An 18,676-nucleotide genomic window follows, 5' to 3' on the forward strand; every position below is an offset into this window, starting at 1 on the left:
ATGTACAGTCCAGGCTTCTTTTTTTCTTTTTCAATGTATCCAACTAATTTTAATGGTAACCAAAAAGCTACTATGTCCGGATGACATTGGGTGAAATTGCAAAGCGCAAAGCGTGATACTTACATTAGAACGTCAAGAGTAACACTTTAAAATTATACCGGCGTTCTCGTGTTTTACGAACAACCTCCAAGCTTTTTAAGTTCAGTGGTGACTCTAACCTGATTGCGGGCGTCGGGAAGGCGGAAAGACCAAGCATGATCAACGAGAAAGATCTGGGAATCCTTGAGCAAAGTGTCGCAGGACAGTAGCAGGCGTTTCTGTTTACCATTTTCGCACAGCTCAATCTGAAAATAGCTGCCTCCGTCGAATGTCTCGCTACAAAGTTTCTCAAATAATTGCAGATAAAGCGCTGGAGGAACACCAGAAGCTGCCAACAGCACTCCGTGGACATCCACGAAATCCTTCAACTCCCTGATTATCACCATACTGCCAAATTGTTTCAATCTGCTCTATCTGCCCTGTCCCCAATTTGTCATCGGTTTCCAACCTTTTGTTTTTATTTTCCTGTTTGTTTGGTCATTTCTTATACCCTAAACCCTTCTGCCATGAACTCTCCAAAAAACATCAAATTTGGGACCACAGATTTTCTTTACTTCTTCCCTGGTGCGCTAGGAGGTATTATCGTGCATGTTTTACTTCGAAGTATTAAGGGGTATTTATTTAATATTGTTATTATTTAATTAGTGGATTTTTGGTTTATTTGTCAATGGTTTATTTGTGAAATTGAAGGTTTTAAATGGTTATTTAGGGATCCAGTATTGCATAGTGCAAGGTCCTAATATTATAAGGAATGAGGCTGAGATTATGTCTCAAGTAACATTGGTGGAATATCCCTCTTTCTTTAGTTCTTAGTCAAAAAGATTTCAATCTAAGGTTGGTGCTATTGTAGAAATATCTAAAATGATTTTATGAGTTTGATATAAAATCCTTCAACATATATATGTATGTATTTAGTTTGTACTAAAAGTATTATTATATTTTTTTTTAAATTATTAAAAAAATGATTTGGTATATTGTATTATTTATATGTACATTTAAAAGAAAATGTAGTTTATTCTCAATTTTAATGTCATATATTTCCCAAAAATGTTCACCTTGAATTATTATTAGAAAGATTCATTTTTAGTATATTGGAAATAGTTTAGAAATATAGCTCAAACAAGCACCATGAGATTACAAAGATTCAAACAATAATAAAAGGCTGAATATTTAGCATTGAATACAAGCTTTAGAATGTATAGTCCTCAAAATGGAAGAATGCCACTAAATTACTAAACATCAAAAGCTCAAGAACCAACTACATAACTAATATTCACCATCATAATGCACATCTATACCAAGAAATTGAAAAGAATAAAAAGCAAGGGTTTGCCACTAATCCTCCATTGAACTTGCATGTGAGACAACATACTTCAATAGAACCACAAGGAAAGTTGCATCGTAAATTGAAATTGAATAGTACAACTAAATGTGTCAACTATTGTTCATTTGTAACCATAGTAGAAAAATTAAATAACTGGTTTTCAAGTCACATGCCACCTAAAGACACAAAAAAATAAACAAATCATTAAAAACAAAAGATTCAAACACTATGATGGACCTTTATACCTCGTTTACTTTGTTCCACCCATTGAGTTGAAGTGAATTGCGCCCTTTAATCTCCACTTGATGCGTTCATGTTTGTAATGGATATAGTTGTGTGAATGTGGATTGTTCTCTGTAAGAGTTGGTATATAATGCCCTATAACATACAAAAATTGGCTAATGATTATAGCCACAAAAGATCTAGGAACTTCTTGAAAGCACAAGAGATATTAGTTGTGAGAGAATAATGCTATTTAATCAAAGGATGCAAATGATGAATTGATAACTTAGAGATTAAAATGGATTGAGATTACAAAGAAAACCCCTTGGCTATATAGGCCAAGGTGAACATAAGATTTCATGAGATTGTGACATATGTTTTAATCTCATAACATGGGCATAAAGTGATAACTATCCTATGTGTACCCTAAGTAAACTAAAGTAACAAGTGTGAATAGGACCTAGGTGATGAACTAGCTAGGTAAAACACCCCTTTCACTCCAACACTCTCAATTGTACTAGTATAACTATAATTCAAGGATTTGGTAATAAATTTGACAACATAACGTTAACATGAGAATGGATGATGGATATAAAAGAGAAGTGATCTAATTTTTTTTTTAAATTATGAGGGAAAAAAGGCCCAATATGCAATGTTAATGAAGGGTCAATATTTGAGGAAAATGGAGGTATGGAATGAAGGCTTAGTTGTCACGGGGGGAAGAGGAAAGAAGATAAGTGTCTCATGAGGTGGAATGGAAGTCATGCTCACACATGTTTGTTCAAGGTTGCATGTGTAAGAGATTTGCAAGCTACAGATGTGTTAAGAATGTAATGCCTCTCGTGTTTGCATTTTTACATGTATATTTGATTAAGGATTATTTATATCTTCATTCTTTTTATATTAGCATCAATATTCGATGTGCTTTACAACACACTGATAATATTATTATATATCATGTTTATGGTGATATGTTATTTAATTTAATTGTGCTCATGTATGCTTATTTGACTATCTTTGTTGAGCCTACTAATCCCATAACTCAATGATAGTCATCCACACTGAACAATCCTTCATGGTTTAGAGGCTACATTTACTTATCAAACTAGGGGTCGTATAACTTGAAATGCAACAACACAATATGGGCATTATGAACTTATCCTGGGCTGCTATGCTATATTAACTGCAAAGACAATAGTAAAAGAAAGTGTAGGCAAGCAACTACTAAAAACTATTATAAGTGACAATAAAATGTCAAAAATAGAATAAGTATAGTGAAAGAAAAACATGATAATGAATCAATCCTATTCTAAGCAAACAAAGTAAGAGCATCTAATAACTATCACTCACACTATCTAATTAAACTAGAACAATAACTGCTACAAGAAATCAATAAACAATTTTACACTATATAGTTGTTATGTGTATCTAACAATAAATTGTACTAGAAACATCTACTTGAAATATATGCAAAAATGAAACTAACTAATCTAAGAGTATCTTTACCTCAAGTGGGCCCCCTTGGGTAAGTACTCATTAGATGATAACAAAGTTACACAATGGATTCAAAAGAACATTTCTTATTCATTTATCACAAATGTGTATGTCTTACAGAAAATGAGACGTTACAATAATCACAATATCATTAACCTTTTCAGGTTGCACTCAGAATCATTTATATCTTCGAATCAATGACTCAATCTTCTAACAAACTACTTCTCGATCCCCAAATCTAGGGAGAGATTTATTGAATAGATAAAAGAAACATAAAATAAATAAGAGTCCTATTAGGATTGAAACTCGTAACCAATTCAAGACATAATTGTCCACTCAAAATATCACAATAGACTACTAAATAGCCCACCTACATGTAGATGGGAATGTTATAGAAGAAGTCCACATGTGAGTATCATTCTTCAATAGCAAAGAATACTTCGAATCAACTTTTACTGATTCAAAGACAACTTTGCCTTTGGCTGCAGGAACTTGCACTATCTTTGGTTGCAATAATAGCTACTTTTATTTTAAGTGATTATAGATCAAGTTAGCAAAGACAACATTGCAAACCATAACAATTATCCATTTGCATCAAGCACATACATAATTATAAGCACACATATGTATCATATTCAAATTCATTGAATAGTCATATTAAGAATGCTCGCATGAGGACTTAATAGTATAATAAGTCAAACTATAACTAAATTTTGTAGCATTTATGTCATACAGATCAACTAAAGTCTTTTATGTAACTATGGAAAGTGGAAAAAGTATGAGCATGTCATCCCCCCCCCCCAAAGCTTAACTTCCTACATGTCCCAAAGAAGGCCATAGTAACTGATTATGTGCAAGTCATTTCCCTAAAATTTGAATGAGCAACAACTGCTAGATTTTGTGTCAATGGTTTTCGATAGAATCTATTTGATTTCACAATGTAATGCCATCTTGGTTCTTCAACCTCTTCATTGTAATTCTCTATTCCTCTCCAGTCCAATACAAGCCATAAAAGTAGTGGGGGCTAGAAGAGGAGCAACATCCATTTCAACTCAAGTGCTTTGGCTAAATCCATATACTCCTTTTCTCTTTGGATGGTTGCATGGTAATTGTATAGGGAATGTGACTCTTTCTTCTTAAATTTATCTATGAGTTATTGTCTATGTTGTGCAACAAATTCTAATACCTTCATGCCTAGTGCATATACCATTTTGTCATATGTCATATAGAACCATGTCCTAGATGTTAATATCTACTGTTGAATAGTAATTTTACTAGTGAGTAACACTCGATCATTCATGATAGTATCCACATCATTGGACTTTGATATGAGGGACGAGGTGGTTGTTATTTCAACTTCCTTGTAATTTACCATTTGCCTTCCCCTATTTTCCTCATGATTTATGTAAGAACAAAAGGCTCTTAATTGAATGTCCCCCACATATAGGAGGGGATTCCAATTAACATTATAAGGCACACTGAGGTAATGCAAATAAAACTCACATAATGTATTTTATAATTCTGGGGTGGATAACTAAAAAATATAAAAGAACTCTTTGGGAGAAAAAAGGGAGAAAGGAAAATCTAGATACAATTGTATAAACTAAAAACTATGTAACTACTCTCTAAGAAACAATGTGTATACCCTTGTTGGGGATCAGTAATTGATAATATGAGGAATCATGGTAACCACCTTACCTTTTAGCCTAGAAACCTCAGTCTCCTTCTCTTACAACTTTTTCTCCATTTTTTCCTACAAATGTTATTTTTCTTCCATTATTTTCTTCTCACACAACTCCAATTGTTCAATTTGTTTCCATAACTTCAATGCAATGGAAAGCCAAGATAAAATAGAAGAAATATGAAGCACTTGGGTATCATTAGGAGATTTCATAACTTGGTCAGTCACCTCTTGTAATATCCTAAATTCTACTCACCTACAATTTTATCCTCACTTAGGCCTCACTTTGGTGTTCCATCTTCCAAGGCCTGATTGCAATACTGATTCTTCTCACACCACCCATCCACTTCACATTTTCATCAATTTTCCAACTTAGCCCCCAATTTGGAGTCCTGATTTCTAGAACCAAGACATACCATGCCCTGGACCCAAATTAGGACCAGGGAATACCATGCCATGATCCTAAATTAGGACCAAGGTGCAAACACCCTAGGCCTCTTAAATAGGCCCCTAATTGGCCCCCCATAATGGTCATCTTTGGTGAGTGGGAAAACTAGGCCCATGTCAGCCTGTTGCAAAAATTCAATTTGATTTTTGACAAGCAAGTATAAAAGGAAGACTACCCCTCTCATTTTAACCCTAATTCAACTCCTAATCAATTCAAGAAGGCAAAATTGAGATCCTAAATTCAAGTGAGCAAGCAATCAATCTTTCATCAAGCATTTGAGTAGAAGTGAAATCAAGATTCAAGCATTGAAGATGGCATTCATGATCTATGTTTTATGAAGAAAATATACATGAAACCTTAATTTCTTTGTGGAGACAAATAAAACTTCCTTGAGGTATATCATTAGTGTTTCGAGCATTTTCAGCCTTTCCCTCAAAAGGAAAGCATTTTACTACAATTTTTCATTTACATTTTGTTGGCATTTTTTATGTTTATGATGTGATTGTCATTGATGGACACACACTTGCATTGAGATCTTCTTTATATGTATGAGCCTAAGCTCAACCGGTACATGCTCCAACTGGTATGATGCATTATAGTCCTTAGACTATTGGTGTTTTGCAGAAAGTGATTACCGATCTGAAGCAGTATGCTGACCCCAAGCGGTTCGAGGATGTCAAGCGGCACGAAGGATCAAAGCGACAAAACACATATTTCCCAGTCTTCATTTTTGTCAAACCGGCAATCGACATTTTGCTTGAACCGGTATATTGTATGAACCAGTAATACTCTGTGATGAGTTACCAATCGGCATTTTGTGATGAGTTACCATCCATTGATTGTTTGACGGTGCCGACACTTTAACGGTGCTTTTTGTGTCATGTTACCAAGTATGTCCAGGTTCATTGAACCTAGGGAATTGGATTGTAATCCTATTGGACTGACATGAAATCAGATTCCTTTATAAGGACATCATGTCTAGGGTTTTAGGTTGTTGATGTGGTTGTTGCGAAAGTTAATGTTGTTGCTAGGGTTTAAGGTGGTTGAGGAGTTGGAGAGAATATGAATGTATAGAAGACTGAAGTAATGTTGGAATGCATTAGGAACGAGCTATCAAGGATCTAACCAAGCAATCTGTGCTATTTGCTAGTTCACTCACTTGTTGATTACTCACATCTTCGACAAGTCTGTAGCCCTTAATCGGGTAGGCCCAAAAGCCTTTTGTAAATCCTCTAACAAGGTGGTTCACATCTGTGGATCTAAAATCCTCTAGCAAGGTAGTCTTTAATCGGACTTATCTCCTAACAGAGATTGAGATTCCTAACAGGATCTGTTCTGGTAAATAACATTGTAAGACCTTAACTGGTCTGGTTTCTATTCTGCAGATAGTTACTTGTGAGTTCCATCTCACCGTGGTTTTTCCCATTTGGGTTTCCATGTCAAAATCTCATGTGTTATGGTGTTTGTGCTTTTGTGGGTGAATGCATTATTTGCTATTTGGTTTGTATGTGTGCTAACTGGTTTGTCTGCTAAACTATTTTACCGGTTTACTGTCAGTCTTGTAAAGTGTTTAAGTGCAAATATTTTTGGCATACTAATTCACCCCCCTCTTAGTATTCATCACATTTATCAATTCAATTTCATGGTTAATTCCAAAACCGGGGTTTGACCTAAGGCAAACCCTTATTCCCAACATATTCCCCCTTTTCTTTGTGTGCAAGAATAGGTATAGAGTTGTAATTAGTAGGATCAACCGAATTCACAAAGACGGATAGGTTCAGCTTTTGACGACAAGAAATCCGGAGGACCATGGCGAATTGATACTACCTAGTCCCAAAAAATTAGCCTAAACTTATGGAATCAAATCCAAAACATATTCTTTTGCTCAAATCTAGGTTGGCGGCTCAGCACTACATCTATAGCTTACTGTTTATGTTAGATTGCTTCAATTATCACGTATTTTTCCCTAATCTTCAACAATTCAATCAATTCAACTTAAAAAAGAGAAAATCCTTGCCGCAAGGAGCTGGAATTTGATCAGAATCTTAGTCTTTTGAGGCTAGATCTATTAGACTCCATCTCCTTCCTAATGTAATGGTTAATTAGGTCATTTACTAGATTATTATTCTAATTTAACTCTAACCCTGATTTTTCACTACATTAAACCTCTAAAGGTTCCTGATATACAATCTGCTCAATTATATCTTCTGACTTTTTCATGGCATCTCTACTAACTTATCTAAGTTAGTGTCATCATCTTCAACTTCTTGCTTCACCACATCATATAGCTCAACTTCATCTTCATCCTCTGTCTATCCTACCACATTATGCTTTTCAATTTCTTCTATTACTGCCTCATGTTCCTCACCTACAAATTGTGGCATTTCCACTAAAACCTAGGCTCCTTCTGGCCAATCTAGTATAGTTTTGTCAAAGGACTCTAGATTGGTATTAGAAGAGCTTTCTTCTCTACTTATATTAGGCGACCTTCTTTTAAATAGGAATTCCTTCTCTCTGCTAGTTTTAGAGGTAATATCTAAGACTGGACCAGTCTTTACCTTTTTCTTAGTGCCTCCCTTCTCCTTTAGCCTTTTATATTTCCTTGGTTCTTTAGTGGTGGTCTTCTTCTTCCCCTTTTTCTTCTTTGTCTTCATGGAAACTGACATTATTTGTTCAATAATTGTGAAGGCAACATGTGGTGGTTTCTCTAAAATGATAGTGGCAATGAGTAGTTGTTTCCTTTGCAATGTTGGTTATGATTTTTCAACAAAATTATGCGGTTTCTTCTTTGGTTCCATATAAGGAGGAGGAGTTTCTAATCTTCTTCATTTGTTTGCAACAATAGCAGGTGATTCTTCTTGTTCGTCTTGTTCAGATATAGGACCTTCATCACTTTTAACCTTCTTATTCTTTAAGGGTCTTGATTTTGTTTATAAGGGAACAATTTTTTCCTCGAACCCTTTTCTTTTTACAAAGAAAGCATTCTCCTTCCCTTTGCTTGGTATAGCAACAAGAGTTTTGACCTTAGGGTTTTTCTAGTTTCCCCCTGACAAAGTCTTTCATTTTTCCCTACCCTATTTTTCTTTAGATTGCCTCTGAGTTCCATTAGTCTTAGATTTTGTAAATTAGGAAAAGGTTTTGGTTAGAGGTTAATCAAAACCAATAGCATAATCTAAAAGTGAATCACAAACTTATGAAACAACTATGCTAATCTATCCTAATCCTACCAATAGAGGCACTAAAACAAAATGAAAATAACACAGAAACTAAATGCAGATATCACCATTCCTTCAATGTTGCTCCATTGTTCTTTCTTTCTCCTCTTATTGATGTTGCTCTCATCGTGCAGGTGCAAGTATGAATGAACGCAAGGGTGATAGAAAGGATAACTCATAAGTGCGATTCTAAAATGAAATGATGTTGATGTATGAAAACTAGATGATTAAGATGACTTGAAAAATAGACAGAATAACAATGCATACAAGTTAGATGAATTGATTGAAAGAGAAGTCCCAATTTATAGAAAACCGGGTACTTGACGGGTGAATAGGATTGAAAAGATTTTTTATCAGATGGATAGACCTGATTAAGTGCACAACAGAGTTGCCATTCGAGGAAGGATGAAGGAGATGAGGACAAAGTGAAGAAAAAGCAAAAAACAAATTTTCAAGGATGCATATCTTATTTTCGAATTTTAAAATTAAGATATAATGTGATATTTCCACAAAGATGGATTTTCAAAAATCAATTAGGATATTAGGGAAAATTCCATAAAATATCCAAGATATTGTTGTCATTTTTGAAAATTAGGAGGATAATTAGGATAAATAAATAAATAAAGATATTTATTTAATTATCACACAAATTAGCTAATTGAATAATTTAAATAAATTAATCAATTATGGGAGGTTAAAATTTAACATTTAATTAAAGAGTGAAATTCGAAATTAATTAAATAATATAAATTATTTAATTAATATTAAAAGGGGATGGTTAAATGATGAAAGTTTAAAATATTAGGAAGAATAATTAGTAAACAATTAATTAAACCTATGGGAAAATTAGTCAAATTGACGTCCAAAGACCTTAATTAGATAAAATTAAGTCAATTTTGGTCAAAATGGGTGAATTGGGAAGAATTGGGAAGGTTTAGACAGAAAATGGGAAGAATTGAACGAAAATGGGGAAATTAGGTCAAACAGTGTAAAACCAAGTAAAAGCGAGTCAAAGGACAAAAAAGGGATGAATGTGATGCCATGGGGCAGGAGAAGAGGTCAAAATGAAACCAGAAACTCTAAATGGGGATAAAATGATATCATCTGGACATAAAATGGGAGAGACGAATCGATAAGACCGGAACAGGAACAAAATGACCTAATCAAGACAAAATCAGGTAAAACAACACCGTGAAATCGAAAAGGGAACGATTTGATGCAAAGGGGATGGAACTAAGGACAAACTTAAATCCCAAACTTGAAATGGGAAGAAAATGAAATGATCTGGATAGAAAATGGGAAAGGCGAAACAAGAAAGGATTGCACGAATAATGAAGATTATATGCGTGATTAGGTTAAAAATGAAGACTGCAAGTGTTATCAATTTTTAGTGTCTACATTTTACCTGTCTTTGAGACAATGTGATTTAGAACATTGTTTCAAAGAAGACATGAATGAAAAATCACATTAAACATGCCCAAGGCATGACAAGGTATATGGGTTTTCCCTTGAGAAATTGACTGAAAAATCAACAATAGAGCTTAATTTGTGGATAATGAAGCCAGGATGCCAATAACACAAACAAAAGTGAAATCAAAGTTTAGATGAAAAAGATACAAGCTTAGGAAGGTGAAAATGACCGTGACCAGTACAAAAGGAAGTGCATGCACATCCATCTAGGTAGGCAAGACATGTATAAAAGGGGGTTGGAGGGGGAAGAGAGCTCATTTTCACTCTCTTTTTGGAAGAATTGGAGCTCTGGAAGGAAGGAGAAGTTTACCAAGATGGTGTGAATTCTAAGGGAGAACCATCGTGGTGAGTGAGTGCAGACCTATAAACAACCAAAGGGCGCAGGACCAACAATATGTACTCTAAATCCCACTTGTCAATTTGAGATTTGAGCACGCTTTTCTAGGTATAATTTCCTCACTTTCGATGCATGTTGGGGGGCCTGGGTTAAGACATGCGTAGTTGGATACACTTCCTATGTAGTTGGTTAAGCTTGGTGCATTTGGCTAATAGAGTCGTGCAATTGGGGGTTAGAACAACGCAGTTGGTTAGTAAAACCGCGCACCCAGTCAATCAAACTGTGCAGTTGATCAAACAAACTACGCAGTTGGTCAATGGGACTGCATAGTTGGTCAATGTGACTATGCAATTGGTTAGACCAACAGACAATTAGATAAGGTCTAGGGTTAGGGTTTGATTGGTCATGAGCTATGTTGACCTAGGGTTTGACATAGGGTTTAGGTTTGATGGATTGGAATATGAACAATCAAGTACCCGATTAGGGGACCAAATTAGGGTTTACAACTACGGTTAATACAATTAGTGTTTAGACATAACTATTTGGGTAAGGGATCATGATGGAAGGGGTTAGTTTAACTTAATGTTTCCCCATTGTTTTGTAGGTTGTGCTTCCAACTTTATAGACTCATAGGGGTCGGCCTCCATGTTTATCATTGTGTTATCAATTAGAGGAGAACGAAAGAGATTGTCTATTATGTTTGGGATTATATCACATTACATTTATGTCTAACATAAGGGAAAATAGGGCATTAATTACTGCATTGATAGAGCGGTGGCACTCAGAGACAAACTCATTTCATTTATCGACGGGAGAGGCAACAGTTACATTGGAGGACGTCTAGCAGATACTTAGGATTCCTACTCATGAGGAGCTAGTTGTGTATGAGCCTTCTATTAAGATAGAGTCGTTGAGCCAAATATTTGAGGTGGATAAGGACGAACTATACATCATCAACTATGAGATTAGATGGGAGAATATGATAGTGCAACACTTGAGGTTGGTGACCGTCATTAGTGCGATGATAACAAGATTGGTGACTACAGACAAGAGAGGTCATGGATTCCCTATCAGATGGGGATGGGTGTTAGAGAAAATGGTTGTGGAGGGTATGGTATTTGTGTTGGGACCATGCATGTTATGCATGTTATACTTTCATTTGCACTAGGTGGTGTACAGATAGACTTTAACTATCAACAATGGATTGACTCTATTACGTGTGGGCTTTTGAGCACATAACAATGTGTAGATCTATTACAGATAGGCATGTATGACTATAACCATATATATATATATATATATATATATATATATATATATATATATATATATATATATATATATATATATATATATATATATATATATATAATGGAGCACTGTCACAGGGGGCATTAGGTCAGACATTGTACTGGAGACATTAGTTAGACTACTTGAGAGATTTCACATGAAGACCATACATGGATTGCGAGGGTTGGTTGGATGATGATGATCATCTTCCATATTATAGACATGAGAGGTACCTGATATGCATAACCATTATGAGACAAAGGATTATTGAGGTTCAACTACTGGAGAGGGTTCAAAGGTAGTTTGGGGAGCGACAATATGTTCCTATAGGTATAACATATTTGCATGATCCAGGCGAGAGGTTGGACATTGGGGACCAGTTATCATGCCACATGTAGCTTTCATAGAGTTCAAGCATTTACAACCTAGACAATGGATTTTGGGGCCAGATGTTATAAATGCAGGGACAACAATAACTTATGATAGGTGGTTTTTAAAGCATAGGCCAATGCCTTTAACAGATCCAAATGTTCCAGTTCCTAGAATCCCACTACAACGGAGACATAGGATAGGACAAGGTGAGGTAGATATGGAGGAGGTCGAGGAGGACGAGGATGAGGGTACAAACGAGTATGAGGAGATAGGTTCAAATGAGGAGGATTAGGCCAGTGAGTTAGATGAGGAGGATGGGGCTGAGAATCAGGATGTCGTGTTGATGGATCAAATGGATGACATATAGTATCCCCAAGATGAGCCCATGCAAGATATAGAAGTAGGTGATGAGGTTGAGCGCATTCCAGATGATGGGGTTGTTAGAGGTGAGGCAAGATATCAGAGAGAGAACATCTCAATGTTTGAGAGACAAATAACATCTCTTCAGGGTGACAGGATAGCTTGGGATGCTGAGAGAGCATCCCTGATTGCAGGCATGGAGAGGTTAACAGTGAAGAGCGACAAGTGGAGTGTAGAGAGATCTACACTATTGGTAGAGAGGGATACTTAGGTAGCCTCTTAGGATACAACAACTGATAGAGCAACATGGGACGTAAAGCGGGCAAAGCGAGCACAACTAATTGTTGATAGGACAGACTTACAATGAAGAGAGCTATACTTATAACCTCTTGAGATACAACATTAGCTAGAGCACAAAGAGCGAACGAGATAGTTTAGGAGTTCATCTAAAGTGTCTGAGATATGGGCATGAGCGAGGCTATATGAGAGATAGGAGATCTCAGGAAGGAGACCAGATACTGGAGAGATCTATATGAGAGTGTGGTGTCACTAGAGTAGAGAGCACCATAATATCGGGCACATAGTAGGTTACACAGTACGACACATCCACAAAGGACACAGAGTAGTGTGGGGGTGATAGGACCATTGAGGCTACCAGGACAAACAAGACCAGTAATAGGAGGAGCTTTGTCCTTGAGATAGGATAGAGGTTAGGAGGACTGAGGGAGCACCTAGTGATATTTACAATTATATGCTTTTGTGTAGACACTTTTTGAGATTATAGCAAGCCTGCAAGCTCCATTTTGACACAGAGACCCAAACCATGTACTCTAATACTTATATGATATGTATGTGATGCAGATTTTATATGACATTATTTTTTATGTTTATGGATATGCATGGCGCTATTGATTTTATGATTGGGGATATGTGTGCATTGCTAAGGTATTATGAATGATGTTATGTGATGATACTAACATATGTATGCAGGATGAGATTATATATTTGAATGGTTATGATATGCATGTAGGCTAGTTACATGTTACGAATACAGGATGCTTACTATTGTGAATACTAGAGTACAAGATAATAAAGACCACAGGGACTAGCCAAAGGGGAGGGGAGTAAACATTAGATAGAGAAAATATTAGTTAGAAGGATAAAAGTCATATAGAGAAAAGATTAATTGTGATGAAACCTTATTTTCATAAATGCACCATTAGCAACAGAGAGCTTTATTTAATACGGCAAACAAATACATCGCATCGTGACATATGAGGTCAGAGAGATAATGTGATCCTTTTCCAAGGAAACAGGCATATTGTAGACAAGGAATGTTCCAATCAATTCTAAAATGTTGGGGGTGTGTGTCAAGGGTTGAGGTATGTGCGATAGTCACAAAGTGAACATACCAACACAAACACCCAAGACATACCTATTTTAAAACGTCATGAAAACATCCCACAAACATAAGACAAAACAAGAAGATCATGCACCATCTTGACCACTTTAATTACTTGTGGATATCCTTGAGTAGCATAGAAATATGATCGAAGATAAATTAAAGAAGGATAAGACTCACTAGACCAAGCGTGATAATAGTCATTATGATCTTGTTGTCAAAGTGTTGATAGTTTGTGTTTGATAGGATGATCATGATATATGGTTTCAAGAATGATGTACCCCATTTAAGACGAACACAATCTGGTTTCAAGTGACTTCACCTTGTATAAGACAGATGATAGTCGAATAGGGCTAGGTGAGAGGTTGATTGATTGATGTGACAATTTGATCTGTCTGATTGTTGGTTTGATTGATAGTTTGTTTGTTGATGCGTGATTTGATAAGTGTAGTGTTTTACGGGTTTTCTATCTATGTCTGCTTAAGTGTCTATCTATTGCAAATGACAAGTTTATTGATGGAATTAAAATGATTGGTTTTTTTTAGATTTTTTGATTCCTTTGAAATTTTTAGAGGTTTTATGGTTAATTGAATTTTTTGGAGAATTTTTTCAAGACATTTTTTGAATGTTTTTGGAAAAAAAAATTAGGACATTATTTCGATTTTTTTGATCTTTTTTGAGTATATTTTTCTTTTTTTTTTTAGGATATTTTACAATTTTTAGTATTTTTTGGAACATTTTGCAAATTTTTAGGATTTTTTAGGTAATTTTGTAATTTTAAGGATTTTTTCATGACATTTTGCAATTTTTTGGATTTTTCAAGACATTTAAGCTGTGTACATATGTCATTTTCTGACCTTGTTATGAGAAGGATTCCATCAGTTGATCGTGATAACAAAATTGCCCCCAATCTGTGAAACTATATACATTGGTCAAAATGAGCATTTATACAAGACTGGTTGTGTTAAGGAAAGACAATAAACATTGACTAGTTCCAGGCTAGAAAGGGATAAAGGGGTTTAATGGAAAGATGGGAAATCTATCGCGGATATGAATAAGATTCAAATAGAGCGACTATAGATGATGAAGTAGTGGCTTGCTACACATGACACTTGTTTGCCAGGTTTTCAATACGGTACTTACCCAGAGCGCCTATTTGCTAGGTTTTCACTAGTGGGTGAATGATTTTTCTTTATTTTTAGGATCATATTCAATTTTTTTGTTCCTTTTTAAAGATCATATGCCCTCAAGTATAATAATTGTAGAGATACATACTATTTATAGGTTTAGATAGTGGTTCCTCTTCTGATGTTGCTAGCTAATAAGCCCCAGATCCATAGGTTGTAGTGACCACATAGGGACCTAGTTAATTAGACTCAAATTTGCTTGGATTCTCCCATTCTTGTTGATTCTTAGGATTCATCTGAGGACCAAGTCTTTGAATTCAAAGTGTCTACCCTTGACTTTCTTTTTATAGTTCCTACAGAGACAATTTTGATATGCTTGTAAATGAACTAGAGTAGTTTGGCATCGCTCATCCAATATTTCTAGGTCATGCAATTTATTCTTCATCATTAATGATATCACATAAGGAGACTCTCAACAAAGGGATCTAAACCTTAATAGGAAGCATAGCTTCAGTATTATAAACTAGGGAATAAGGTGTAGCACCTGTAGGTATGCAGATACTAAGGCGGGATTCAATTGTACATGCTAGTCTCAGCCAACATCACTGACAATCTTTCTAAGGTTTTTTATGATAGTTTTATTAGATGCCTCAGCTTGACCATTATTCTAGGGGTAATAGGGAGAGTAAAAGTGGTGTTGTATATGAAACTTCTCACAAAGTTCCCTAGCATCTTGGTTTTTGAAGGGGCGACCATTATCAGTAACAATGGCCAAAGGGACTCCACGTCGGTATATAATTGTTGATATGTGGCGACTGATCATGCAAGTATTATACACTCGTTATATATCCTCGCCCTGAAAAAAACCTACTTCGAGTGTTTTCCTAAAAATTGCTTGTTATAAGCGGGTGGAATGTAAAAGGGCATTGTAATGGTGTTGTATAGATTTACCTGGATAATAAGAAAAGATTGGACAACTGTGTTTTGTGGATGTAACCCATCTTGGGTGAACCATGTTAAATCTTTGTGTTATCTGTGTTATGCATTTTTCTTCATCTTTTGTGTTTGTATCTGCATATAATTGTTAATTTGTATATTCTCCAGATCTACCTAAACCCTAACAATTGGTATTAGAGTCGTGCATTTCTGAAAATTGGCGGGGACTTTCAAATTTGAGTGGGAGAAATGGAAGAAACCAGATTCAAGGTTGAGAAGTTCAACAGTCAGAATTATCAACTATGGAAAATTCAGATGGAGGATTACCTTTATCAAAAGGATCTATGGCAACTACTGGAAGGAAAGTCAAAGAAACCGACTGCGATGTCAGATGAGGATTGGGATATACTGGACAAAAGGCACTAGGAACCATTCGGTTGTGCCTTGCACCATCTATAGCATTTAATATATCAAAAGCAACAACGACTTCAGATCTAATGGCGACACTAGCTAAACTATATGAGAAACCCTCAGATAAGGTATTTCTTATGAAGTGCTTGTTTAATATGAAAATGAGTGAGGGAGGATCTGTAGCAGATGATTTAAATGAATTTAATATAGTTACAAGCCAATTGACTTTTGTAAAAGTTAACTTCGATGAAGAGGTTAGGGCTCTCTTAATTTTATGTTCTTTGCCAGAAAGTTGGAATAGCTTGGTTATGACTATAAGTAACTTTGTCTCTGGCGTAAATACTTTGAAATTTGATATTGTTGTTGGTGTTATCCTAAGCAAGGAAATGCGATGGAAAAGCATAGGTGAGACTTCAACACCATTAGGTATTGTTTTGAATGTAGAGAACAAGGGAAGATCAAAGGAAAGAGGAAAAGGCACTGGGCGTGAGAACTCATGAGGGAAGTCAAAGAAAGGACGCTCTCAATACAAAGGAAGAAAGTTGGTGCTACGGAAAGCCAAGACATTTAAAGAAAGATTGTTGGTCTAGAAAAAAAAACAAGGAGATGGAAATGAAGATGACAATAAGGAAGCTAATGTTGCAAGTAATACTTTACAAGATGCCTTGATTTTGTGTTTAGATAACGTTAATGATTCTTGGGTAATAGATTCAAGGGCTTCATTTCATGCTACACCTTATGTTCAAGGTGATTTTGGACAGGTATATTTGGGTGATGATGAGCCCTGCCAGATTGTTGGAAAAGGCAAGATAAAGATCAAGTTGTAGAATGGAAATGACTAGTTGTTGCAGGAGGTAAGGCATGTTCCTAATTTAAAAAGAAATTTAATTTCTATAGGACAACTAGGTAGTGAAGGGTGCATAGTTACCTTTACAGACAATGTTTGGAAGGTCACTAAAGGTGCATTAGTAGTAGCTGAAGGTGAAAAGGTAGGCACATTGTATTTGTGTATTGATAATACTTATTCTACCTTAGCCGATACATAAAAAATTGATGCAGGGACAGCTACAATAGATGTCGTGAGGACAGATTCAAAACTGCGGCACTATAGAGTTGGGCACATGAGTGAGAAAGGGATGAAAATCCTTCACTCTAAAAATTTGTTACCAGGATTTAAGCAAATTGATTTAGAATTATGTGAAAATTGTATTTATGGTAAATAGTGAGAAATTAATGCTTGTGCATTCAGATGTATGGGGACCGGCTTAGGTATCATCTCTTGGTGGCTCTTGTTATTATGTTATCGATATGTGGTGACTAATCATGCAAGTATTGTACACTCGTTATGTATCCTCTCCCCATTTTTTTTGTCGAAAAAAAACCGACTTTGAGTGTTGCCATAAAAATTGCTTGTTATAAGCGTCTGGAATGTAAAAGGGCATTATAATACTGTTGTATTGATTTACTGGATAATAAGAAAAGATTGGATGATTGTGTTTTGTGGATGTAGCCCACCTTGGGTGAACCATGTTAAATCTCTATGTTATCTATGTTATGCATTTTTCTTCATCTTTTGTGTTTGTATATGCATATAATTGTTAATTTGTATTCACCCCAGATCTACCTAAACCCTAACAATAATGTAATTTAGGATAAATTTGGAAATCTACATGCCAGTAATATAGGTCATAGGAATGGCTTCAATCCATTTGGTGAAGTACTTGTGGTAGTGATAATGAATTTATGACCATTGGCAAAACTAGGGTGAATCATACCTATAAGGTTGAGACCCCACAGAGAAAATGGCCAAGGAGATACGATAGGCCAAAGTTCTTGTGTTGGTGCATGAATCAAGTCTCTATGGATTTGACATTTCCAACACTTATTTGCAAAAGTGTGAGCTTCTTGTTCTATGGTAGGCCAATAATATCATGCTCTTGCTAGCTTCTTAGTAATATTTAAACCATTGAGGTGGCCCCCATAAATACCATAATGAACTTATGGTAAAGAGGTTTGAGCTTCGTCGAAATCAAGACACCTAAGGAGGGTTTGATCAAAAGAATGATGGTATAGGGTGTCACCGATGATAACATATCTAGAACAGTTTGATGGATAAAGGAGCGTCGTTGTTTTTTGGACAGGTTGGGAGGTAATGTTTGAAACTTTAGGTAGTTGTAGATATCTTAGTACCAAGGGGAATTGGGACCAACAATTTCGCATATGAGTTCAGACCAAGGAATCTCAAAAGTCAAGATCAACAATTGTTTGACCAAGAACTCGCACTTAGCAACATTTTATGGAATATCAAACAAAGAAGCAATGGTAGCCATAGCATCTGTTGGTTTGTTCTATAGTCGTGGTACCTAACCGAATGTAATTGTAACAAACCTGGTTTTTAGAAATCAACTAACTTCTTGGAAGGGACTAATTTTTTATCCTTTGTCTCGTATTCATCATTTAATTACCAGATGACATTTATTAGCCAATA

General features: G+C 35.6%; 1 protein-coding gene across 2 annotated transcripts in view; it reads right to left on the minus strand.

Moving 5' to 3' along the window:
• LOC131066778 (uncharacterized) overlaps nt 1–685 on the minus strand; it is a 99,295-nt gene extending 98,610 nt beyond the window's left edge. The window contains exon 1 of one of the 2 annotated variants that reach the window (XM_058001616.2): nt 219–685. In XM_058001616.2, the coding sequence (XP_057857599.2) occupies nt 219–485 (267 nt within the window). In that variant the 5' untranslated portion in view covers nt 486–685. The remainder of the gene's footprint in view (nt 1–218) is intronic. The other variant, XM_058001617.2, reaches the window with a different exon arrangement.
• Between the last annotated feature and the right edge of the window lie 17,991 nt (nt 686–18,676).

The sequence above is a fragment of the Cryptomeria japonica genome, chromosome 2 (assembly GCF_030272615.1).
Source record: "Cryptomeria japonica chromosome 2, Sugi_1.0, whole genome shotgun sequence".
NCBI classification, from domain to species: domain Eukaryota; kingdom Viridiplantae; phylum Streptophyta; class Pinopsida; order Cupressales; family Cupressaceae; genus Cryptomeria; species Cryptomeria japonica.